Source organism: Bombyx mori, chromosome 21, assembly GCF_030269925.1.
Source record: "Bombyx mori chromosome 21, ASM3026992v2".
Taxonomy (NCBI): Eukaryota; Metazoa; Arthropoda; class Insecta; order Lepidoptera; family Bombycidae; genus Bombyx; species Bombyx mori.
The window spans coordinates 5,776,419-5,802,266 of record NC_085127.1 but is presented as its reverse complement, the minus strand read 5'-3'; the positions used below and the strand labels follow the sequence as shown (position 1 = coordinate 5,802,266).

Sequence of the window (25,848 nt, the reverse complement as noted above, 5' to 3'; positions counted from 1 at the left end):
CGTAATAGTATCTGTTTTTTGTTGTTGTTATCTGTACACTATGGTAAACAAAATATGGCAACTAAGACTTTTTAGCGGGAACGCGAGAAGTGAAGTTGTATGATTAATTTTGTTTTATTTTGTTTAATTAGTGTTTCTTCAGGTTTAAATGTGTAATAACGGTGGTTTATTAACTGTTTAGTATTTGTGAAAGTGCACAACTGTGGGAAAATAAAATAAAGCCGCTGAACGTAACTTCTCGGGGTCTTCCAAACAGTTCACAAAAAAACTCTCAGTAAATGACCACCATTTTACTAAGGTTTATATTTCATTCCATATCATCTCAACTCATCTCATTTCATTTTCATTTAATTTCATGCCATGTTTTATAATAATCAACTTCGTTTCATTTCATAATACCATTTTTCTTAAAAAAAAGTTATTAAAATAAAAATAAGACTTGACCTAAAGGTCCTAGTTACCAGATCATAAAATCATATTATTCATATCCGTCGTGAACGCTTCCAATTATACTTATTTCAATCATTTCGACACTGCACACACAGGTCAAGTGGTTGTTTTTTTTTGTACATAGTATAGAATACTGTATGTACATATACTGATGTAAGCATCATAAGTTTATTATAAGAATATTGTTGCCTAGCAACAATTAGTTAGTCGTGTAGATTAATGTAAAAAATAAAAAGTCAGTATGTATGTACATCCGAAGATTATGTTTTATTATTTATCACAGCTACCACAATAAACGATCAAGTGTTATACTTATAGTTACATAGTAGTTCTATTAGTGCATAGTTTATGAAGCAATTGCCGATTATCAGTTCCTGCCGCCGTGTCTTTACCGTCTTACTGTCGTAAATTCTAATATATTAAGTGTATAATCTATGGTCGTAAACAGTCATAATAGAGTGCATTATCTATGACAGCCGTGATAGCATTGCCAGAAAAGTTTGCAAATTGCCATACTAAAAAATTAAGAAGAAACGTATGACGTAAGGATTTCTCGAATAAGTAATAGTATAAAATTAAATGATGAACTCAATAGTGTATTTTATTATACTGTTATGATATTAGCAAAGCTAAAGTATTAGCTTTTTGCATTTTTCCGATTATCACACTTAATCAAAATGCTATGCCAATTGCAATAACTTGTTGTTGTCTTATTATTCACTTGTTTTGGTTGACGTTCACTGAAACGTACAATTTATGGCTTGCTAATGAATCGAAGCCTATATCGCTGTATATACTTATGATATTATTATATAAATACCTACTACGGTTAATATGTGTTCACTTCACTACCAGTAAATTTGTCGGACTTTTTGGCGGGAACGCGAGGAGTGAAGTTATGTGATTTATTTTATTTTGTCTATTTAGTGTTTCTTCGGTATAAAAAATATTTTAAATATCCAAAGGCGATTTTCTAGTAAACTGAAATGCACCGGTGAGAAACGTGAGAATTAAAAAAAAATGCAATTATTAACACGTTGACTGCCATGTAGGTCACCGGTGCCCTATGCGGCGCACTGAAGTAATTATGTCGATTTCTCTCTTTGTTCTTCTTACTAAGGCGCCGGTATATCTAGTAGACTTTGGGAAAGACGAATCCGAAGGTACTGACAATGAATCTATTTCTAAGAGACCTAAAAGACTAAAACATACATTATCAAACAAAAGAAGACAAAGTTAGGCAATCCAGGCGCTTAGTAACAGAAATCGACATAATTACTTCAGTGCACCGCGTAGGGCACCGGTGACCTACATGCCAGTCAACGTGTTAATAAGTGCTTTTTTTTTTCTTTTTTCCATCTTATTGCGAATATCCTCGTGGGCTTATGCTAAATTTACCGGATATGAACCTCAAGTATTGATCAAGCCCGATGTTGTTTGATTTCGGTGGTCGAACGAGAACCGGTGCATTAAATATGGTATTTATGTTGGTTGCAGACTCTTTGGAAACTAATGCATGCCTTTTAAGTTATTTAATCTTAAAGATCAAGGATCGGGAGAGAAAATGGAAATTCGTCTTCTGGGTGCGAAACCGAAATTTCGCTCCTGATGTGAAAAAAATTTCTTACATGCTACCATTTACTAACCGACTTGAAAAAAGGATGTTCTCAATTCGAATTTCGAAACCTTGACATTTTTACTAGGTGAAAAGATTTTGATGATTATTCATATTTTATACGAATTTTCATGTGGTCTTATTTATCAACATCTGACCAGTATTTTATGAGTTATCCTTATTAATGCATATTTAATTGAGTTCGACTACTTTAATCTCATTTTACTTTTTTGAATCTGTAGATAAGCCTTTTTCTAAATTAAATACACTTTATAATAGCATTTATTTGGTATCCATACGAGTATGTACTATTGAAGTAAAATGGACCATGGACAGAGATATTCTAAGATTTCGTATTTTTTTTTGATACCGGATTCCTAGAAGTTCATTTTATGTGCCTAATTCAATCATAAATTAAACAAAAATTTGATATAAAATCAATGTTTTGTTAGGAAAAGATGTATGCAAACGTAAATCAATGAATGACTAATTTCGTAACTGCAATATTAAATTATTTTTCCAAAAGTTTAAAAATATTACCGTGGTTTATATTTTGAGATAAAAACACAATGCACTGCAATTGCATTTTTTATCATTTCCATTCATATTATATACGTATCTCCACTCCAATTTGCGCTTATCTGATATAAAATAATATACCTATCGACCCAAGACTAATTTCCAAGCGCTGAAAGAATGCGTATAATGACGGTTGATGTTTCTATGAAAAGGCGTTGAGTTGAAACGTAAAACCTTTCAAATAACGCCAAAAATTTATCAATAAATGAAAATAATATTCTGCTGAATTTAATGTCAATTTAATCCACACTTAGATAATCTATCATCCTCATCCAGCATCATTGTTCTTCTTTTTTTGGTTTTCTCTACCTAATCTCTGGTAGCCAAAAGGGCTATTCCAGCTACGCTCAGACGAGTAGGTAAGCTCACAAGGTCAACCTGAGAGAATTATTAACAACTACTAGCCCTAGCAACAGCAGTGCTTTGTTGAATCTACCACCGGATCGGAAACGCGACCCACTGAGAATATCCGGCCAGAAACTCAGTGGGCTGTGCCTGTGGGTTAATTTACTCGCCGAGCCCTTCGTCGCAAGCGACGGTTTCGACGAGAACGATGACCGGTGCTTGAGGTACCTAAAAGCACCGTTAGTGGATCGGGAGGATCCGAAATGACGTGTTTTGGGCGACGTCGACAGTTTACCATTCGGTCCGCAGGATCGGGAATGTAGTTACCGGCGGCCACGATGAGCGGGCTCTCGTGATGTGCCGCTTTTTCGAAATAGACTTTCCTGTACCTGCAAAATAAAGCAAAAATTGAATCGTTGTATGAAGAAAATCTACGTGCGCGCTGTGTACAATATAGCATCTACCGAGATTCACTGGTGTTAATTTACAGATGGATTAATTTATTATAAAGTAATCTAAATTAGGCGTTCTGCTTATAAATCCATATTGACGACGATCCGTACGACTTTCAAGATATATAGATAATGCACCACATAAAATATAACCTTATATCACAATTAGGACAGTATCTTTATGCTTTTGATCCGATAATCAAGACCTATCGCGCCGTGCATCGCGAGTACACTCGAACCAAGCTGTGTTCATTTGGATTTTCAACTATTCAGTCAGCCAGACAGTAACGAAGTGCGCACCGTTCAGTTCTGACGTGTTTTATCAGTAATTCAATACATTCTCCGTGACAATTGGCTCCTTGAAACTGCTCGTAGTTGCGGGTTATTTTCTAAGATAAATGCCGTGTATGCGTGAGTATTACAGTTATTAATGAATACTAATAATAGGTGGTCCTATGTTCGCTTCTGTTATATCGTAGAGTAAGCCATTTAAGCTATATTTGTGACTGTTTGTATTGTTCAGAATTTTAGTAAACACATTAGTTGTGTTCGCTTTTTTATTCCATATGATTTTGGAACGTATTAAAAGTTGTAACAATTTTGATGATAATTTATAATGTTCATTTACTGTACTTTTTTTTAAACTTTGTCTATGGTCGACCATAAATGTTATGTTAACTCTATTTTTTTAAGAGCTTCGTGTCGGTATTTTTCTGTATTAAAATTTATTAATTAAATCCAATTTGCCAACTGGTTATTCGTGAATCTATTTCGAGAGAATGAATACAATACGCTTGCAAATTTTAAATTATGGAACCCAGTTTATGACCGGTTCATTGGCGACCTTTTTTCCCCGACTACCCCAGACAGAGGGTGATGTTTTTGAACCTACATAGGTGTATGTATGGGTGTCTGTATTTGCTAGCTCGCTCTGTGACGTTGACTAAAACGGAGATACCTATGATGTGTAATAGTGACAGTAACGTCACTGGCATAATGGAAGCATCAAATTTAATTTTAATTCACTTCTAATTGTCTCATCAATCATGAAACTTTGTAATTATGTATATGTCTAATAACAATACAACATTTTGGTACAACCGTACTGGTATTGACAACGTAATGACGAATTCATTGAGTTTAGGATAAAAACTAAATATTAATGAGCACCACTATTATCAAAGCGTGTTGTTTAAAAATATTTTATTTTTACTGTTTCGCCTTTTCATTTCTATAATCTATAATTAATGTAATTTCGAACTCACATTGTATGTCCCGTGTAATACACAAAAATGCATTTATTTAATGTAGGTACCTACTTATTACGTGCATCCAGCATCCGGCATCTGTGCTATGACGTCAGTGATTTTATGAGCTGACGGGAATCTGGATGGCACAAGGACGTGAAAATCTCGTGCAAGATCGATACCACAGAATAATTATCGTCGATTATATTTCTTCTAGAATAATGAGATACTGTCTTTAAAATTACTACCTATCAAACAACAAAAACTGTAACAGCAATGCTGAAGATAGCAATAAGAAAGTACAATAATACAATTAACATAATATTGTTTTAAACCTTCGCGGCTATCTACAATATAAACATTATTATATATAGAGCTCTTAAGTTGATTTTTATATATGATGAACACCTGGTGTTAAGTGGAAACCGGAGCTCGTAGATATTACAGCGTGAATACCACCGCTCCTCGTGAAAGTTTGGCTTAATTATATTAGAATAATTTGTTATTTTATTCGACCGATAAAAACGCATAACTGCTCAGCCGCCGAAATAGAGTAGCTGTAGCTGTCATATATTAAAGATATTTGAAAAAAACCATTGCGCTGACGACATTTTCAAGAAGTTTCCATAAATAAAAATTCCGAACGAGCAATTACAACCGGTCGGTGGAACATCATATAATAGCCGGCAAACTTCTTGAGCATTTGTCGACGTAGTGGGGGTAAGTTCGCGCATGGTACACTCACGTGCAAAAACAATATTTACTCTGCGTCATAATGCTATTGAATTATTAAAATCAACATATGATGTATTTAATATAGGTTAATAATTGTAATAATTTAATCTTGGGGTAAAATAGATATTCCTTCTATTAAGTCAAAACTAGAGCTGTTGCCAGGTCTTGGTTCAGTTGAAGCGAAGCTGGTATTTGTAATTTTTTTTTCGTTATCATAATCTTAACCAGCATCATCATCAATGTTTTCATCACCCGAGTCGCTATCATCGTGATGAGTCGACATAGGGCTCATCGGTGTAGTTTACAACTCGGTCGGTTCGGTCTTCTTTTTTGTCTATAATTAATTATTTTTTGAAGATATTCGATTCGTAGTAATCGAATGTTACTTTTTTCATTTACCAGCTTCCGATTACTTTCTGTTTTTTTTTTCCATCATTCTTCATTCAGAGCCATTAAAATTTATATCTTCTTTAAATTTTTCGAAGCCTTTCTACGATACGGAGTTTCGCTGCTTGTTATGTAGTTATTATGATTACATCTTTTTATTACAGATTGAACGAAACTATCCATTCCGGTAACTTTCTTCTTCCCTGATCTTTTCTTACCCGGAGTCCGAAACACGGCGAGCAAGCCAGAGTCTTTGGCTTCGTTAATAATGCACCTAGCAGTACTCACTGATGTTTTTCTTGCTTCCGAAGTCTGTTTTACTTTTTCCATATCATTCTTCTCCTGTTTTATAATGAAGCAATATACGTCGTACACAAATTTTCTACGCTTTCTTTTGAATACTACGCCATAGTGTATTTTTTATAAAAAATCAACAAACACTCAACATATAGCAATGGCAACAAAGTCAACAAGCAATTATAACAAATAACTTAACGATGAATAACGATAGACTTTTCACTGTACGCAAGCGTACTTTTGGGAGCAAGCGGAACGAGGGCGCGGTGCGGGATGCAAGGTTCGACTGATCTACCAATAACGCGCTCGATACGATTTCCCCTGCCGTCGCGCCTCACCCTCACCACCAAAGTGATCTAAAATTCGGTTCTGCGCAGTCAAGGTCATTTGCTCACGAAGTTTGCCGGTTACTATACCTATATCGTTTTTCCCAAATCGTTGACCGCGTGATTCGGTCACGCGCGTATAACTCACGTGGGCTCACAGAGTCCAACCAGTTACTTATCCTAGCATATAAATAAATATTGCCCATTTGATTTTACGATGTCATAGAAAACGTCATGATACTGATAATACTGATTATTAATAAAAATAATTGAAATAGACGTAACAATAATTAAAAAACGCATTTAGATTAGAGATCCGATATGACATTCTGTAATGGGATTGAATGACATGGCGGCACGATGATAACAATTCTGCTATCTTGTTTTTTGCTAAAGGTAAATTTTACGTTACAGTTCATTTTTCATTGAAATAGCCGCAAACTTATCCATGACATCGCATCACTGTTTTTATACACAAGGCAGCGTGGGGACACCAATTCTTGCGATAACTTTGCACTCCACCCTGCCTATTTATGCCGTGAAGCAGTAATGCGTTTCGGTTTGAAGGGTAGGGCAGCCGCTGTAACTATACTTGAGACCTTAGAACGTATATCTCTAGGTGGGTGGCGCATTTACGTCGTAGATGTCTATGAGCTCCAGTAATCACTTAACACCAGGTGGGCTGTGAGCTCGTCCACCCATCTAAGCATTAAAAAAAAAGCACAAGCGCTATAACAAAACTCGGCATACATAGCAGTGAGTGAATAATTACCCATCTCTCTCTCCTTGCATAACGCCGTCCCCTATTCGAAGATTCTTTGGGCATTTATCACGAAGTATTTATGGTGGTAATAAAGCAAAGCAGAGGCTGTAGGCTGCGCGACAGATCTGTAAGGTCGACTAACCAAGGTAAAGCTGGAAAGAATTGTCCTCTACAAGTAAAGCGTAGGCGAAGAGGGGAGTTGTTCCGGGTAATGAAAATCGCCACTCAGCACGTGACAGTCACTCTATTAAGTGTCGCGATATTGACAAAAAGTCCTTTTTTTTTTTCTTGACAATAATAATAAGCAAGACTTAATAGAATCTAGGACAAAATCAAAAGGATTTTTTATTCAAGTGAGCCCTTACAGACGTTTTCAAATAGTCATCCCTTTATAAACTACTTCCAAATGCTCTATGTGTAGGATAGCTGCATAATTGGTAGCAGGTTTTATAACTAACTGAAAATATTTTGTTGTAATTATGAACTTTATCAAAACATTTTCCTGAAGTTCTAAATTCTAAGAATTTTGTCCAATTGTTTTTGTTTGAAACCACTTAAGTAAATATGTATTATAAAAATATAATAACTGTTTAAATTTACCCACGACTTAATAGTTTTTGACTGCATGTAAGAATGATTCATATTTATATAAGCAGTTAAGTTATATCTACTAGCGCGTCAAACGCAATTAAAAAACATTCCATTCGTCGTGAAGAAGGAAGATTATGCATTTACCTTTGATAGTGCATCGAGCTGCTTCATATTATATAAATACTCTGGATTTAACATACTTTGTCAAAAATATTGTTGTTGTTGTATTTATAGACTATCCTATTCGCTTAAGATGCGAGAATTGAAAAAGCCTGTTTTTAACGAATAAAGTATCGTTATACAAAATATTAATGTCTGTTTACAGTTTTTATGGCATACGTAGTGTCTGGTAGTGTCGAACAATCACGGAATATGTGAAACAAATCGAGTTTTATTTGTGTCATTGTCATATTTTATTTCGGAATAATGTTTGAAAATATGACTTTCCGGTCACAGGATTGTTTTAATAACAAGAACGGAATATTACTTCTCTTTGACTTCTATTATGAATTTACAAAATAATCACATTCATAAGTTTTTATAATTTGATTTGTGGAAGTTTTAATTAATGAAACAGACAACAGGCAACTAATAAACGTCAAGAACGTTAAAAGAATCTTACCTAAATAATGTGAAATTTGAAGTTAAAAATAAAAAGATGCCTTTAAGTGCGTCCGTTTTGTGACTGTAATAGCATACAATAGTTAGTATTAGGATAATTTTAGTACTATTAAATTAGTAGAAAATTAAGCTATAATATTAATATTTTCGTCATTGGAGTCTAGAATTAATCTAGCTAGAATTCTAGAATGTTAGAATTAATAGCATGGCATTCGTGTCCTGTGCGTTTTCATAGAATAATCTAGATTCGAAAACCCTCTAGAAGATTCTCAATAATTCTAGTAAATTAAATGACAGTTTTATATAATCTGTGAAGGATCGACTAATTTTATTCCTGGTACCTATCTATCTTGTAGTTTTCGATCGGTAACCGCGACGTATTGCACTGTGGGAGACCCGATGAAACTGCGGAAATTACCAAACGCAGTCTGGATGGGTAGTTGCGGCTGCATGTCGTGATTGCTTTCTCAACTCAATTTGAAGAGTTCTCGATTCAACCTATTATTATTCTAGCCACGCTGTTTATACCTAATCTTTTAAATTGTAGAATAACCCAAAAGTAAGTAATTCTAAAGACCGAGAGATTCGTCAAAAGTTAGGTTTTTTTTATTGCTTAGACAGGTTAATGAGCTCAAAGCCCATCTGATGTTAGGTGGTTAACGAAGCCCATAGAAATCACAACGTAAATGCCGCCATCTATCTCGAGACTTGAGGTCTGTGTCTCAGTTATACACTGATTTCCGAAATTATAATTTTAGCCTGTTTTATTTTTATTACACGATGCTATTTTACCATTGTAGAAGTCATTCGTGACCATGAGCTAAGTAAGTATCATTTAAAAAATATAGTACCTACCTGCGGGTTTTGAACACCGGCACTGTCGCGTCGCTCGAACGAGTCTAGGCGTCTTATCCTTTAAGCCACGATGATTTTTGTGTAATAAAATTTTAAAATTTATTTTGTAATCTTCTACGATGCTTCATACTGTTACTCAATAAATTACAATTCAGTTCCAGCTCGTTACTCTCACGGTGAGGGTGCCAAAATTGTCCAATCGAATTTCTTTGTATAATGGTTTTGAAATACGAAATAAATCAATTTGTATTCTCTTTCGATTCCTATGAATAGTTAAATCATATTATTTTTAAAAAGATTTTTTTATAATTCAGTATAATAGTACGATTATCATGTTCGCTTCCATCCACAAAACTGTTGTATTGATTGTTTAGTAATTGGACCGTCATCCAAAATAATCACTCTTTCTAATTATTTGTATTCGTTGTCACTAAGAAATAACATGAAATAGGCATGACCTTATATATGACCTTTAATATCCTTTAATAGGTATTATAAACGAATAGACACGTCACTAGTTATATTATTTATTTAAATAACATTTTCCCGATAATCTCACAAGCTTGTATTCGAAAACTCTTCTTTTGTAAATCAACCTAAGCTATAATAATCTCGAATGTTTTATCACTGATAATTTCAATAGTTACCACACAATGTGCCGTGCCTATGAAATAATTTTAGCTGTTGTGTTTGTTCTGCATTGAACATAACAAAAAAAAAACTTTGTAACGAAAATCAATTAATAATTATTTATTTTGATTAGCTAAATATGTACTTGAAATTTAATCACGTACGTTATCAATATTAAAGTTACAAAATTAAGCGTACGCTTCAGCTCTAGTTACGTACCACGTTAAAATGAATACTAGTTTTAAACATTTAATAGATATAATAGAGAGAAACGTGTTATCAAACAATCGACGTTCTGAAAATCACGTCAAGACTCTTAAATATTATGTGTACTATCTATGATCAGTGCCGCGTGTACTCGCCATATCAAAATACCAACTCGGCGTATCATACGCACTGACAATAATTTTATCGATAGGAATTAACTTCGCGTTTGCTTAATTCCGTTTGCTATTGAATTGACATAGAAATTTAAATTTTGTTTGTTGTTGTTAATAAAATACGTGTCAATGAACTATATGGAAGCTATGTTTAAACCACTGGAAGCAGTTCATTTTGTGCTGCATAAGGGTCAATTCCCACTGAAAGAGCAGCGGCCGGCAGCGTCTTTTTGAAGCAAAATATTACAAACTATTTTGAATCTTATCTACGTGATTAAAAAGTTCATAGTCATTTGAAGGCAAAGGAGGGGTAGCGTGGCGTCGCGAGGCTGCACGAGCCTTCTACCGACTAGTCAAAAGAGGCGCCGCGCGGCTGATCGCGGCGCAGCTAGCTGACGTGCGGCCGACCGCGGCGCAGCTGACAAACTCGCGGCTGCGCGCGAGCGACCATTTCATACCCGCCCGCCCTGCCGCTTGCGCATTTCGCGTCATTTTATTAGAGGGTATCTTGTTCTTCTTCTACAGCCAGTGCTATGATACATAAATCTAAATCCACCATATTTATTGCCACACAGCTTTCCTTGAGTGAAGTAGATCGCACACTAGTTTTCAAAGCTACCACGCGGACATTCATTGCGGCGCCTCGGGATGCCGCGCTGCCTCTTGCGGCGCCGCACTGCCCCTTGCGGCGCCGCGCTCAGTCACTTGCTCTTACGGCCGCTGCGCGCCGCTGCTCTTTCAGTGGGAATTGACCCTAAAAGGGGATATTTAAGATATGAAATTAAAAATAGTTAACACAATGACTGGGCATTTTATAAGTTGCTTAGATATTCTATAGAATCATTTTTTTCCCTTACCCTGCTAGCCTAACCTATTCGCTGGTAGCCTAAGAGGCTATTCCTTAGCCCACTGAGTTTCTCGCCGGATCTTCTCAGTGGGTCGCCGATTCCGATCCGGTGGTAGCTCCTGCGAGCACTGCTCTTGCTAAAGCTAGTGTTAGCAAATTCTTTCAGGTTGAGCCCGTGAGCTCACCTACGCGTCCGGGTGTAGCTGGAATAGCCTCTTATGTTACCAGTGAATAAGGTAGAGGGGAAAAAAAAGAAGAACCCAGTGGTCTTCCGTTCAGACGTTTGATAGATTCTAATCGATACTTATAGCTAAAATTTAAAGTGTCTCTCTGTAATTTAATTTATACATGATTTTTTAACGTCATTCTCAGCGACTTGAAGACTTCCGGTTAACTTGAAAATTTGCACGCGCATAGATTAATGACAATACAATAACTTTTTTATCGATTCGCTTTAAAGAGGATAAAAATACAGATTAAATTAATTGTTCGTCCGGTTTGCAGTTTCAGCGTGATTTTGTGCAAATTTAACTTGCAAATTGTATATAAAGTTAGCGCGTGTTTTTGCTACGGAAAAGATATGATGAAATCATTAATTCTAATAAAAAAAAAATAAGTAAAAATTGAAAGAAACAAACAATAAAGTTTTACTTGTATATATTTCTATGCTGTTTTAAAGCATTAGTAAAGATTCAGAATTTGGTTTTAATTATAAAATGAATACGTTTTTTTTTACCAATTACCATAACTTGTGATTATTATTAATTTTCCTCATTCATTTTATATTACGTGCCACGAAAACTCCTACATAATTCTTATTATTATTAGTCTGACCACCGATAATTGTTCGGTAATAACAAAACCGAGCCATTAATTATTAGAACGAACGTGAATTTCTAGAACATACTCATTAACGTACTACGTTTCAAATTGTCGCGGTAACTTGTCATTTAAATACACGATTGCAGCTTACGCGCATTGCAAGGAAATATATTTCAAAACATCCGTGTTTTTTGTCTATAACTTCAACGAATATTGTTATTAGTCAAGGCCGTTGTCAACCGTTGATGTTCTGTAAATATGTATGTATGTAAAGGAAATTAAATATTTCGAAATAATTCGATTATTACAGCTTTGGAAACACGTGGTAGGTTGGTACAAGAATTTGCAAGAGAGACTGTACTGTCATTTAGTTACGGAACCCTAAAAACATAATGCGTTAATTTTTTATGTTTTGACAGTACGATATTTAAGTTATAACGTAATCGATCATTCAAATTTCTATATTCGGAGAAAGCTTCGGTTGTTACTTACAGAATACAATATAATTGTTGAAACAAAGATATTTTAACGCTTTCAAAAACATTAATGTTTCGTGTGCCTTGTGCACGTGAATGTATGTACAAATATATACTCCTAACCAATACCGTCTTTACCATAAGGGCACACGGGGCTCGTGCCCAGGGCCCCATTCTCAGGGGGCCCCAAAAGACCGACAATTTCTCGCACACGTTTATTCGCAAAACATTTTTGTCGGGCACATTACACTTTTTTCACAAATCAGTAATCAGAAGGTATTTACAAGGCATATACTATGCCTATAATAGAAGATTTTGCTCAACAGAAATCCCGAAAGAAACCGTTATCGAAATCGTAACCAAAAAACCAGGAGCATTCTAATATCATTAATGACAATATATTATATCATACTGTATTTGATTACCTATAATAAACGGTCTCATACTCAGTAAAAAAATGTTATAATAATTCGCTTTTTTTACTTTCCAAAAGGGCCTCAAATTCTTGTGTGCCCAAGGGCCCCATCCTAGTTTAAGACGTCCCTGCTCCTAACATGTATCAACAGTACAAAAGCCCACTGAGTTTCTCGCGGGGTCTTCTCAGTGGGTTGCGTTTTCGATCCGATGGAAGATTCTATAAAGCACTGCTCTTGCTAGGGCTAGTGTTCGGGACGTCCTCTGGTTAGCCGTGAGCTCACCTACGCGCTCGGTTACGCCGGCCATAGCCTCTCAAGGCTACCAGCTTAAAGAATAAAAAATAAAATAGTACAAAATATTGACTGCGCAATAAATAGAATTGTCTGCGTTTTTTTAGCTTTTGCTCGGCGTCTCTTTGTTTACTTCGATACGATTTGACTGTCACAGAATTATTATTGGTAGTTTGGGATTTAAAAAAAAACATATAAACAGAAGTATTTCTATTTTTTGCCGAGAATAACGTGCCTGGTCAAACTCTTGTCTTTAATATAGCTGTCAAATTTTATACCGACTAAGTGATTCTTTTCAGATATCTAAACAAAATGGATAAAGTATCCGACGATGTGAAACAACAAGTAGATCAATTAAAGGAATGGGCGAACCGGCAACCGAATTTGCCCAAGGATATAGGTAAGTTTGTTCTACTAACATTATACGTTTTCTAGTGTATCCTCTAGTGTATTTCGAAGAATAGTCTCAAGGTAACAAAAGGTAAGTTTTTTTTTATTTATTGCTTAGATGGGTGGACGAGCTCAGCCCACCTGGTGTTAAGTAGTTACTGGAGCCCATAGACATCTACAACGTAAATGTGCCACCCACCTTGAGATATAAGTTCTAAGGTCTCAAGTATAGTTACAACGGCTCCCCCACCCTTTAAACCGAAACGCATTACTGCTTCACGGCAAAAATAGGCAGGGTGGTGATACCTACCCGCGCGGACTCACAAGAGGTCCTACCACCAGTGAATTAGAAGATTTGTTGCGGGCGTTATCTGGCTGACGTTGTCGGGCCGTGGCGACTGTAGAAAGCGTTTACAAGCCCATAAATATAATAACGTCTCGGATTATTTTGAGTTAAGGGAGTGCAGTTACAAATACAATTGAATATCGGCTATCCTATTGAAATCGGAGAGCATATCTACATTATTCCCTACCGGTACCCGCACATGAATATCATACGATTGAATAATGACACAGTAACAGAAGAAAGAGTTGATTGGCAATATATGTAGATATTAAGCAACAAAAATTTGCAAAAAAAATAATATAGTTTTATTTTTATTAATGACTCATTCTAGGGATGTCGAAAAACCTTAGTATAATTTGGCCCGGAAATTGATTATCTTTATATATAAAAATGAATTGCTGTTCGTTAGTCTCGCTAAAACTCGAGAGCGGCTAGACCGACTTGGCTAATTTTGGTCTTGAATTATTTGTGGAAGTCCAGAGAAGGTTTAAAAGGTAGATAAATATGAAAATGCTTGGAATTAAATAAAAATAACAGTTTTGTTTTTCCTTTGATGTGTCCCCCGTCGCATCGATCTTTTATTTATCGATTGAGGCACTACGAAGTCTGCCGGGTCAGCTAGTTCAATATATTAATATGTTGTCTTCAATTGTCTGAGCATTGAAACCTCTTCGACGTGTGTGTGTCTTATAGAACTGGTTTTCGATTGGTTCTAGTTTAAAAACAAGTCGTACGCTTAGAGACACTGAGCCGGTTTATTTGTGACTCCTAATGGCCCAGGTTTGATAACTAGATACAGCTTTAAATTTTGAAATGGGATTTTCAAGTGTATCTTAAGTATACTAATATATAAATCTACAGTGGTTTTTACGGATGTTCCGTTAAAATTACTGAACCATGCATCCGATTGACTTGAAATACATGTACTTAATGGATAGGCTAATATTTATAGGAGTGTTGGACGGTTGTTATTATTAGGGATAATAATAATGACAATAAATAATAATTTTAATTTTAAATGCCCAGCTAAGCGGGCGAGTACGACTAGTATGTATATAAATTTTAATGTACAAATGTGTTAAGATTTTAATGTGCACACAGCATACTTCGTCATAAGACACCTTCTGTAAACTGATGACTAATATCTGAGTTTCTTCTTAAAATCGAAATAACAACTAACTTTAGTAGAACAAAAATAAACGTGAACTTAAATTGCCATAAAATTTTAAATTTTAATAGCTGTCTTCGAAATTTGTTTACGTTTATTTCAAGGTTCGGTAAGAAAAATAATTGTTTTAGCTGTATATTAACTAATGGAATTTCGTGGCATAAGGTATTCCTATCAATCGTAAAATCACAAATTTATTAAGACTAGAGGTCCCACAGTAGTCGAAATTCGACTATAATTAATTGGAATTGTAAATTGGGTACACTATTATGATTGTGTTTTATACTTTTATAAAAAAATATTAATAAAGACAAACAATATTTAATCTATTCTCAATTTGACAACAGACGTCAAGAACAAAAGTTTGACAATAAATAGTATGCATGCGTGTGTGCGTCAAATACATGGTATGTAGTGTGTGTAATGTTTTCTTTATTGATTTAATGTATCTTTTAAGCATTATTTAAAAAAAATATTAGCATTGTGCACTTCTTCTCTATATTCTCTATAAGTGTGGAAAATTTCATACATCTCCGTCCGCGCAATTTTCGTAAAAAGGGATACAAAGTTTTTGCTTTACGTATATATAGATACCTTACTTAGTTGCAAGCTACAAAGTTGAATTTCGATTTTAATTATAAGGCACTTTTAACGTGTTATTGTTTTAGGTTCGTTAAATATTGATGACGTTTCATATTGAATATTTCGAAAGTCATTAATAGGCGTGAATTTTTATATCCTTTAGATATTACTTGTACAAACGAATAGACAAGTCACTAGTTATATTAATCAATGGATTATGACGCTTTGCTCGGTTTTTGATAACGCCATCTTGTTGTGTCTTTAAAGCAGTTAGTTGCCCTCAATTAAGAAAAATAGTATTATTATTCGCCAATAGATGTCGGGAAAAGTTGATTATTGAAAACACGAATGAAACAACATTTTCTGAAAATAAATCGTAGCTAGATCGATTTATCGCCCCCGAAATCCTCGGTATGCTAAATTTTATGAAAATCGTTGGAGCCGTTTCCGAGATTCAAATTATAAATAAAATATATTATAAAAATCCTCAAAATATAATAACATTAATTGGGATAATGGGAATGAGTAAATTGTATATTTAAATATAAAATAATTTTCATTACGCATCACAATGAAACGTGCAGATGTTTGTTCAGTATGTATTACAATTGTTATTTCTGATTACAGAAGACGCAATTCTTTTACAATTCCTACACAGCTGTTACTATGACTTGGACAAGTCGAAGGTCACGTTGGAGTTGTTCTGCGGCATACGTTCGTCGTCACCTGAACTGTTCACCAACAGAGATCCTTCGTCGCCGCCAATGAAGAAGGCTTTGCAAATTCTGTAAGTGTATATAGAAGACGCGTAGGAAAGTGATTATTACAATGCATTGTAATTTCCACCTTATGTCTGAGACTTAAGATCAATGACACCTGGTTCCCGCTAAGCACCAGACAGGTCACGATCACGCCTACCCATCTAAGCCTAAAAAAACATATATATTAGTCCGTAACGCTATTGACAATTTAGGAGACAAGTGATGGATGATGGGTGAAAGACCTACATGTTCATTTATTTTCAACCACGGCTTGGTTAATCTCTTGTTAATTAACAAAACAATTGAAATGGGAATACCTTTATATTTTTATTATTGCTCAGACGAGTGGCTCATCTGGTGTGAAGTAGTTACCAGTATGCTTTGTACGGATTTGGAACAGCGCCCCTAGTGGAACACGTAAGAACCTTGCCCAACTCCATACAAATTTGAGTTAACTTTCACGCGATCGAGAAGTTAAAAATTCCCACTAAGTACACCGAACCCATAGAAATCAACATTGTGAATGCTGCCCTGCATTTTGAGACATAAATTCTAAGTATAAATTCTAAGTTTTATAACACTACTGCTAGACCATCCTTCAAACTGAAACGCATTACTTCTTGACGACAGGTATAGACAGGGTGGTGGTACCTACCCGTGCGGGTTCACAAGAGACCTTACCATCAGTTAATACGATTTTATTTGCGGGTTACATTTTTATTATACAATATTATTGCTTCACTGTGGAGGTCATTCGTGAAAATTGGTTATGGACGTATTTCATTAGAAAAATTGGTATCTGCCTGCGGGATTGGAAGTATTGGAACGCCGCGCCGGCACAGTCGTATCGCTCAATACGAATGTGCCGGACGTCTTATTCTAAATCCCGTTCTAATTCCAATCCGTTTGAATGAGAATAAAATCAATAAATAGCAAATGTATCATTATTACTAACGAGGCAAAGGTCAGTGAATCCCCTGACAAGCTGCGAAGGTCGTGGCTCTGGACAAAACTGGATCGAGGCGAATCTGTTCGACAATGTCGAATGTGTAACAAAAGGCAAAGGTCGTAGCGACCTTAGTCCCAAAGTTAATTAATCGAGGTCTAACCGAAAAAAAACTGTGTGCATTCATCTATTTAAACAACTTTTCATATTCATAATGGAAAATGATTAATTTTATTTATTTGTGCACTGTTTGTATTGTATTGTCTTTGTATAATATACGACTGGTAAATATTCGTCGCAAGACCGAACTTTGAGGTATTGTTAGTCATTTCTGCGTGCAAAGAGCTGTTCATTATATTATGTTTTTATAATTATTTAAAAGTTTTATAGTATACTAGCGACCCGCCCTCGCTTCGCTTCGGAAACATTAAAACACACATGAAAAAAAAAAAAAAAAAAAGAAAAAAAAAAGTAGCCTATGTTCATCAGGGACAATGTCGGCTTCTAATGGAAAAAGAATTTTTCAAATCGGTCCAGTAGTTTCGGAGCCTATTCGAAACAAACAAACAAACAAATCTTTCCTCTTTATAATATTATTATATATTATATAGTATATAGTCGTATAATTTTTTAATACAATAAAAAATACGAGATTAAAATAAGGGGAGTTTTAATTAAACTTAAATCATTCGTATAGTAGTACTACCAGATATTGTCAAAGTTATCAAAATACCTAAACATTTTTTCTCATGCTACTTAACTCTTTATATTAATTTTTCTTAACTTATACATATATCAGAGACAGATCAAACTGGCTTGTTATTACCAGTTCATGAGATGAATTAATAAAGCAATTTAGTTTATTAGATTCAATGCACAATTAACGGTAGGCAGCGGCTTGGCTCTGTCCCTGGCATTGCTGAAGTCCATGGGCGACGGTAACCACTCACCATCAGGTGGGCCGTATGCTCGTCTGCCTACAAGGGCAATAAAAAAAAAACAAATTTAATATACAGCACAATGCATTTCAAAGCCAACAAGGCTTTGCCGAAAATCTCAAAGTACCTACGTCAAAGTACCACTCAGTCACATTATTGTGTCGTTGACCTCTAGTCGCGTCGGCCATGAGATAAAAGAAGAATAGTTTTGATGCTTCATTATTTTCTTAGAAACCTCGCCCACTACGAAATACCGGGAAGAAGATTCGTGTGGATATGGCAATTAAATGACCCGTCTTTGGAAAATTACGACTACGTACAAGATGCCAAGGTTTTCATGTTAACTACGGATTCTTGGTTGCTGAGCGATAAGAAGCTTGAGGAAGACGATATGGTTATAATGGACGTTAAAGATATTTCATTGAAATTTATCACGAAATTCAACGTGTCCGTTGCAAAGAAACTATCGAAATATCAGGAGGTGAGCTTCACTTTTTCAAATAAAATTATAATATTACTATTACGAACTTACTAACTATTACTATTACTACTAATTCATATCACTATACATTTACTACTACATGAATAATATTAAACTTATTTTATTAAATAATTTTAATGAACTCACTTTTTAAAATCATGCAATAAAAACAATAGTAATTTTTTGTTATTGTGATAAATATTTATAATCAACAACAGAACGAACTTGAAATTAATTATGCAAACTATTATTAAAATAAAATTACATTTTGCAATTAAGTAAACTTAAATTAAACTATTATTATGGTTCGAGCTTGACTACAAATTAGTTGCCGTTGAGAAAACCCTTGCAGAAATAACCGAGTAATCAAGATTATTAACGCATTCCGGATCCTGCGGAAAGAATGGAAAGCAGTCGACGTCGCCCCAAACACGTCATTTCGGATCCTCTCGATCCACTAACGGTGCTTTTAGGTACCTCAAGCACCGGTCACCGTTCTCGTCGAACCCGTCGTTTGCGATAAAGGGCTCGTTGAGTAAATTAACCCTCAGACACAGCCCACTGAGTTTCTGGCAGGATATTCTCAGTGGGTCCCGTTTCCGATCCGCTGGTAGATTCTGCGAAGCGCGGCTCTTGCTAGGGTTCGTGTTAGCAACGTCGTCAGGTTTGAGCCCCGCGAACTCACCTACTAGTTAAGGTAACGCTGAAATAGCCTCTCAAGGCTATCAGCTTAGGTAGGAAAAAAAATATTAACTCATAATACGCAATAATTAAAATACGCTATAAGGGTCAATTCCCACTGAAAGAGCAGCGGCGCGCAGCGGCCGTAAGAGCAAGTGACTGAGCGCGGCGCCGCAAGGGGCAGTGCGGCGCCGCGAGAGGCAGCGCGGCATCCCGAGGCGCCGCAATGAGCCTCCGCGTGGTAGCTTTGAAAACTAGTGTGCGATCTACTTCACTCAAGGAAAGTTGTGTGGCAATAAATATAGTGGATTTGGATTTATGTATCATAGCACTGGCTGTAGAAGAAGAACAAGATACCCTCTAATAAAATGACGCGAAATGCGCAAGCGGCAGGGCGGGCGGGTATGAAACGGTCGCTCGCGCGCAGCCGCGAGTCTGTCAGCTGCACCACGGTCGGCCGCACGTCAGCTAGCTGCGCCGCGATCAGCCGCGCGGCGCCTCTTTTGACTAGTCGGTAGAAGGCTCGTGCAGCCTCGCGACGCCACGCTACCCCTCCTTTGCCTTCAAATGACTATGAACTTTTTAATCACGTAGATAAGATTCAAAATAGTTTGTAATATTTTGTCTCAAAAAGACGCTGCCGGCCGCTGCTCTTTCAGTGGGAATTGACCCTAATGGTCATAAAATCTGTATACTGATTTTTTTGTTAATTCTAGCCTTTATGCTATTAAGTATGGCCCACCTAAGGGGTCGCTGTCACTAGCGAACGTCTGCAATGCTATAGCTAAGTGAAACCCTGGTGTCAAGTTTTTACTGATGGTAGGACCTCGCGTGAGTCCGCACGGGTAGGTACCACCACCCCGCCTATTTCTGCCGTGAAGCAGTAATACTGAGACCTTAGAATTCATATCTCAAGGTGGGTGGTGGCATTTACGTTGTAGATGTCTATGGGCTTCAGTAACTACATAACACCGGGTGGGCTGTGAGCTCATCTGCCTACAAGGGCAATAAAAAAAATAAAAAAAAAGAGACCTAGACGATTGTCATTTTAAGAAAAAGCTAAAAGATAATCTTATTAGTGAAAATTATTATCACATAAATGATTTTCCTAGGGACGACATTCAAAATAAATGGATTTTTTTATTATTTGTTGAATTATGGATGAATGAAAGGTAAATTATATAATATCATATTATCTTGTACTGCACTAAAATTCGCATGTTATTTAGTGACAAAGCAAACACGCACGCTGCTTTTAACTTATGTAATAACTCATTTTCACTATGCTTGGCGTATAAATGATTTCTTTTTTTTCTTTAATATAGAATATCTATTTTTTATTTATTTCAGGACGCAATGCCGATACGTCTGAAGCAGATTCACATTGTGAACGCCCCTCCGTTTGTAGACAAATTGTACGCGTTGTTGAAGCCTTTCATGAAGCAAGAAATTACGAATATGGTCAGTGAATCTGATAATCAATAAGTATCTATAGATATATATATGTCTAGCCAATAACTTTTGAGGCTGCATGATGACTAACCGCTATCATTTTATATGCCGCTTCAGTTGAGAAAAAAAACAATTGGATTTTTTTTATTATTTTTTTATTGCCTTTGTATGCAGACGAGCATACGGCCCACCTGATGGTAAGTGGTCACCGTCGCTCATGGACGTCAGCAGTGCCAGGGGCAGAGCCAAGCCGCTGCCTACCATACACAATACACAATACACAATATCACAGATAATAATAAAAAGGTAAGTAGGTGGGCAGCTGAGGCACCTCCTTTTGCCTTTTTTTATGTCTCTGTAATATTGTAAATCTGTTTGAAAGACACTACAGTTGGATTAATACAAAATATATGCACACAAAAATATTCGCATACATCTTCGGTTTTCGTAGAAATAATCAAAATTAAAATTAATAGCAAATTATTATTTAATCTTGCGTTTTTTATTAACATCATATTATTTCCCACGTTCGGGTTACTTTGCAGTTTACAATTACATTTTACGACCACGTAAAAAACGCGAGATTGAACTGTAGAAGTAGTTTTGAAATGTATGTATAATAATTTAAGAACTAAAAAAAAAACTGGTGGCCCGGAGGCCTTTCCAGTTTCACCAGACAGGTGGACGAGCCCGGGCTCAACTAGAAAGGATGGGATGTGTAAACAGCTTTTCCGAAGCGCCTCAGAGCACCTCCGAAGACCTAACGGCTCAAGGATAGCTGCTCCATGAATACATCTACTACCTGATCGGAATCGCGACCCACTAAGAAGATTCGGCAAGCAGCTCAGCGGGCTGATGTAGGGGTTATGTTGCACGAGTAAGGTTACCGGGGTCCTTAAGTCGGCTCCTAGTTTTAGAGCTGAAGGCGTCTAAGAGAGTTAGAGCAAGAGTTATTAGATCTCATGGATCCGTAAAGACGTGTCTAGGGTATCGACGGTGACTGACTCCTGCGTGGATGCTCCTCAGGATTCTTTCATGTTTGAGACATTCTATTTTCCCCGTTATTACTAATTCTAATATAACATATTTAATGTCATTGATAATCTGATTATACATGCATTGATGGAAATTTATTCTTTAGATACATTTCCACACGCCGAATTCACAAACCCTTTACGATTTCGTGAAGAAAGAAGATCTGCCTTCCGACTATGGTGGTACGAGGAAAAGCATGGTGGAATTCAACAAAGATGCTATGGAACTGTTGGAGAGTAGAAAGTAACCATATCTATATATTTAATTATATTGTTTTTATTTTTATTTTATAACTATGTTTTATTGAATCAATGTGAAATTATAATACTACAATCTAATGCGATGGTCGATATTCTCGAGTTTCTTGCCTCAGTCGAGCTCCTAAATGACCATAGAGCTGTGCCGATGCGCAACTTAACACTAAGCTTAAAGCTTACAGAGAGTTGTTGTATACAGTATACAGTATACCTATTCCTAACGCGCTCGGTCGAATTGAAAGATAATTTATTGGTAGTAGGACGTCTTGTAGATCCGCACGGGTAGGTACCGCCACTGTCTATTTCTGCCGTGAAGCAGTAATGCGTTTCGGTTTGAAGGCAACCGTTGTTCTGTAAAAATGGAGACCTTAGAACTCATGTCTCATGTGAGTGGCAACATTTACGTTGTTAATGCCTATGGGCTCCATTAACCACTTAACATCAGGTGGGCAGTGTGTTCGTCCATCCATTTAAGCAATTAAAATAAAAGTTTTTATTATAATGTATTCACCGCAGATAGTGGTTAGTTAGTATTTTCTAGGGTATCAGAAAATATTATAACGTGCATATTCTAAATGTTGTCATATACTTTGATAATAGTTTTATAAAGCTTAAATGTGTAATAATTACAAAAGCAACCGTAGAATATTTATTTTTACTACCAGATTCTTAATTTTTATTTACTGTCGACGGTCTATCGACCAAAGAAGCCTAATCAATGTACAATTCGGATATAATAATTATGTTGTGATTGTATTTTTTTTTATTGCCCTTGTAGGCAGACGAGTATACGGCCCACCTGATGGTGAGTGGTTACCGTCGCCCATGGACTTCAGCAATGCCAGGGGCAGAGCCAAGCCGCTGCCTACCGATAAGCCAAGTATACCAGATGAATTTTTGGGAAGTCCAAATAAAATATTGGTACTTTTTACAGGGAAATTCTCAGTGACGATAATCTGTGGAGAGTCGAGAAGAAATCGAAGAACAAAAATGAATTTTCATCTGATGTCGGATCGTTCCGAACTCTTGCCATAGATTAAGTTTTGCATAAGACTGATTTGTCGAGATCCTTAAAGATTAAAATTACAATGGTTTCTATAATTAAATCTCAATCGTAGGATAACTTCGAAGCTCGAAAGCACAAGACAATAATTCGAGAAAGTTTCTCGAACATTCTGAAATAACATTATTTATGTAACTATTTATAATTACATCCACAAAACAAAATAAATCGCATTATTTTAAAGTTTGTTTCCAATATCATAATACTTAATATTTTCTTCGGATTTGCATTATTTTAAAGTTTGTTTCCAATATCAGACATACATAATCAAAATTACTTTTAAAGTTTAATTTCGCGTTTTTTCTTGTCATTAAATTATACGCTATTATAACCTTACTCATCCGTAACTACGAAACTAGTACTAGAAAACTGTAAAGTATTTGACGCCTCCGAAATAACATAATGACAATAAAAAAAACATTAGATTAAATCGTGAAAGCAATTATAATTCTATCATAAAAACACTTTTTCGTATTCACGTCCGATTTTGTATTAAGCTACCAACTTAATAACACTGAGGCGCCAACGCGAGAAGCAAGCCCGCCATAATTGAAATACCCGGCTATTGACCTCAACCGTAACGCATGACCATTTCGCCGCAGTGATAGGCAGGACGACAGAACTTTACTACCTACCAGCAATCATAACAGCTCATGTTTCTGGTTTAATTTTAACGACACGATGATATTTGAGCTCCGATTTCATCATAGACCTATATAGGTTTCCTACTTCATTGGATTTCATTCAATCCGAAAACACCGTGACGACATATTAAGTGTATAATCTATGGTGACGACCGCGTGTATTTATTATCTATGGTGACGACTTTAAAATTAGCGCAAAGGAATTTTCAAGGCTATGCCTATGCTTCGAAAATTATTACCTCAATAATGTTACCACTTCAATTAATGTCTTTATGAGCTTTCATTGATATTTTGTTAAGTTATTTGGATTATTTATATTATATATTTTTTACATCTTTGTTTTTGATAATATGAATATTCGAATGTAAACGCACCAGTTTAATGTCTCATTATAATTAAACATATCGACGCTTGAAAGGCAAACGTGACTAAGCGACAATAACTGCTTTGTACATAAATGATAGGCAATAACCATATTCGATGCGCAAAAAATATATATTTCTAGGTCTATTAAAATCATTTAAATCCTACAGCTAGATTCGTTAAAATATAATTTTTTTCAGGTATTTCAACTTTAAATTAGTCTACTGTAAAGTTCACGCATTGTCGCTTAGTCATATTTGCCTTTCAAGCGTCGATATATAGGTACTCATCGAAATTATATTTTACATCTCAATTACTTGGTAGATTTATGTGATTCGTTACGTTTATGCGAAATAGTTTACAGATAGAATAATTGTTGTTTTTTTTTTCGAAATTATGTAGCAATATAACTATTCAACAGAACTAATGAATTCGATTAAAATCTAAATGCTATAGTATAGTTATACTATATCTAATAATATAGTTGCTGCATGATAAAAAAAACCTCAAAGGCTCTGTCTATTCACAGAATGTGTGTTAAATTACCAAGATCTTCGTAGTGGAATTAAAGAAGTGACTGAATAATAATAATAATAATAATAAAAAAGAAATCATGTTACTACAAAGTAAGAAAGAACATAATTGGAACTTTTGAACGGAAGAGATGACATAATGTCCAATTTCTTCTTCCCTCCTTTGTTACCTAATAATGTATGTACAAAGTATGTAGTAGTTCTCATTATTTTTGAGTTTGATTTTATTTCGCACAAAAGTCTCTTTGGTCAGTTCTCTCTGTTGAGTCACACAATTTGTTATTAAGACCAGTGTCGGTTTTTGTACAATAATCATTTCAGTAGTTTTTTTTAAGCACTAGTGATGTTTCCTATTACGAAGATAAAGTCAAATAGATTTCATTTAAAAAAAAACATTTAAAAGGTGTGTGTTATTGGATTAGTTGTTACAAAGTTAAGTTGACACAATTAATCACTGAATAAACTCAGATATAATCACGTATGTATCTTAATCTAAAAAAAACACTTCAAAGTCAATACAAATTACAAACTATTAGATAATGTGATTATAAATGTTATATATGCGTGTGTATTTAGAGGTATTAACGGAACCTTCGCGGGAATTTTTGATGAAAAATGCTAATAAAGGCATTAAGTCCGCCATAAATAAATAAATAATAGAAAATATTTTTATTATTTGGTGAAAGTGAATACAACATTCCGTATTTATAAGTAAGACAACCTGAATAGGTAGTTATTTTTATATATTCTCTGTTTTTTTTTTGTTGTTGTTCTAAACGTAAGGTGTTGCGATTTTTTAATAAATTTTTAGATTATGTATTTTGATTTTTTTTTCTTTTGTTAAGTTGACCTAACGGACTAAGACGTGGTACTTATTTAATTTACAAAGGGATAGTTATTAATGTCTAGTTGTCTTGTCGAAAAAATTATAAAATTTAAGACGAATGTTGAAAGATTTTTTTTATTGCTTAGATGCGTGGACGAACTGGCGGCCCAACTGGTTTTTAAGTTTCTATTATTTTTTTTTTTTATTATTATTTTATTGCTTAGATGTGTGGCCGAGCTGACAGCCCACCTGGTGGT

The 25,848-nt window shown here is 35.4% G+C and overlaps 1 protein-coding gene across 2 annotated transcripts; it reads left to right on the top strand.

Annotated features, from left to right (window-relative positions):
• Nucleotides 1–1,249: 1,249 nt before the first annotated feature.
• On the top strand, nt 1,250–25,584 carry LOC101747217 (alpha-tocopherol transfer protein-like). Of its 2 annotated transcripts, none has more exons than XM_062674706.1 (7): nt 1,250–1,444; nt 13,425–13,525; nt 16,239–16,398; nt 18,488–18,737; nt 20,769–20,879; nt 22,012–22,148; nt 23,097–25,584. In XM_062674706.1, exons 1-7 carry the CDS (start codon nt 1,437–1,439, stop codon nt 23,200–23,202), a joined length of 873 nt encoding a protein of 290 aa, XP_062530690.1. In that variant the 5' UTR covers nt 1,250–1,436; the 3' UTR covers nt 23,203–25,584. The 2 variants fall into 2 exon arrangements, with proteins under 2 accessions (XP_062530690.1, XP_004929639.1); XM_004929582.5 differs by lacking the exon at nt 1,250–1,444 and adding an exon at nt 3,694–3,852.
• Nucleotides 25,585–25,848: the final 264 nt, after the last annotated feature.

Excerpts from the sequence above, each read along its gene's own strand:
- LOC101747217 (XM_062674706.1), top strand. Across the intron at positions 13,526-16,238 it reads GAATTTGCCCAAGGATATAG|AAGACGCAATTCTTTTACAA; the intron begins GTAAGTTTGTTC and ends TTCTGATTACAG. Across the intron at positions 18,738-20,768 it reads AACTATCGAAATATCAGGAG|GACGCAATGCCGATACGTCT; the intron begins GTGAGCTTCACT and ends TATTTATTTCAG.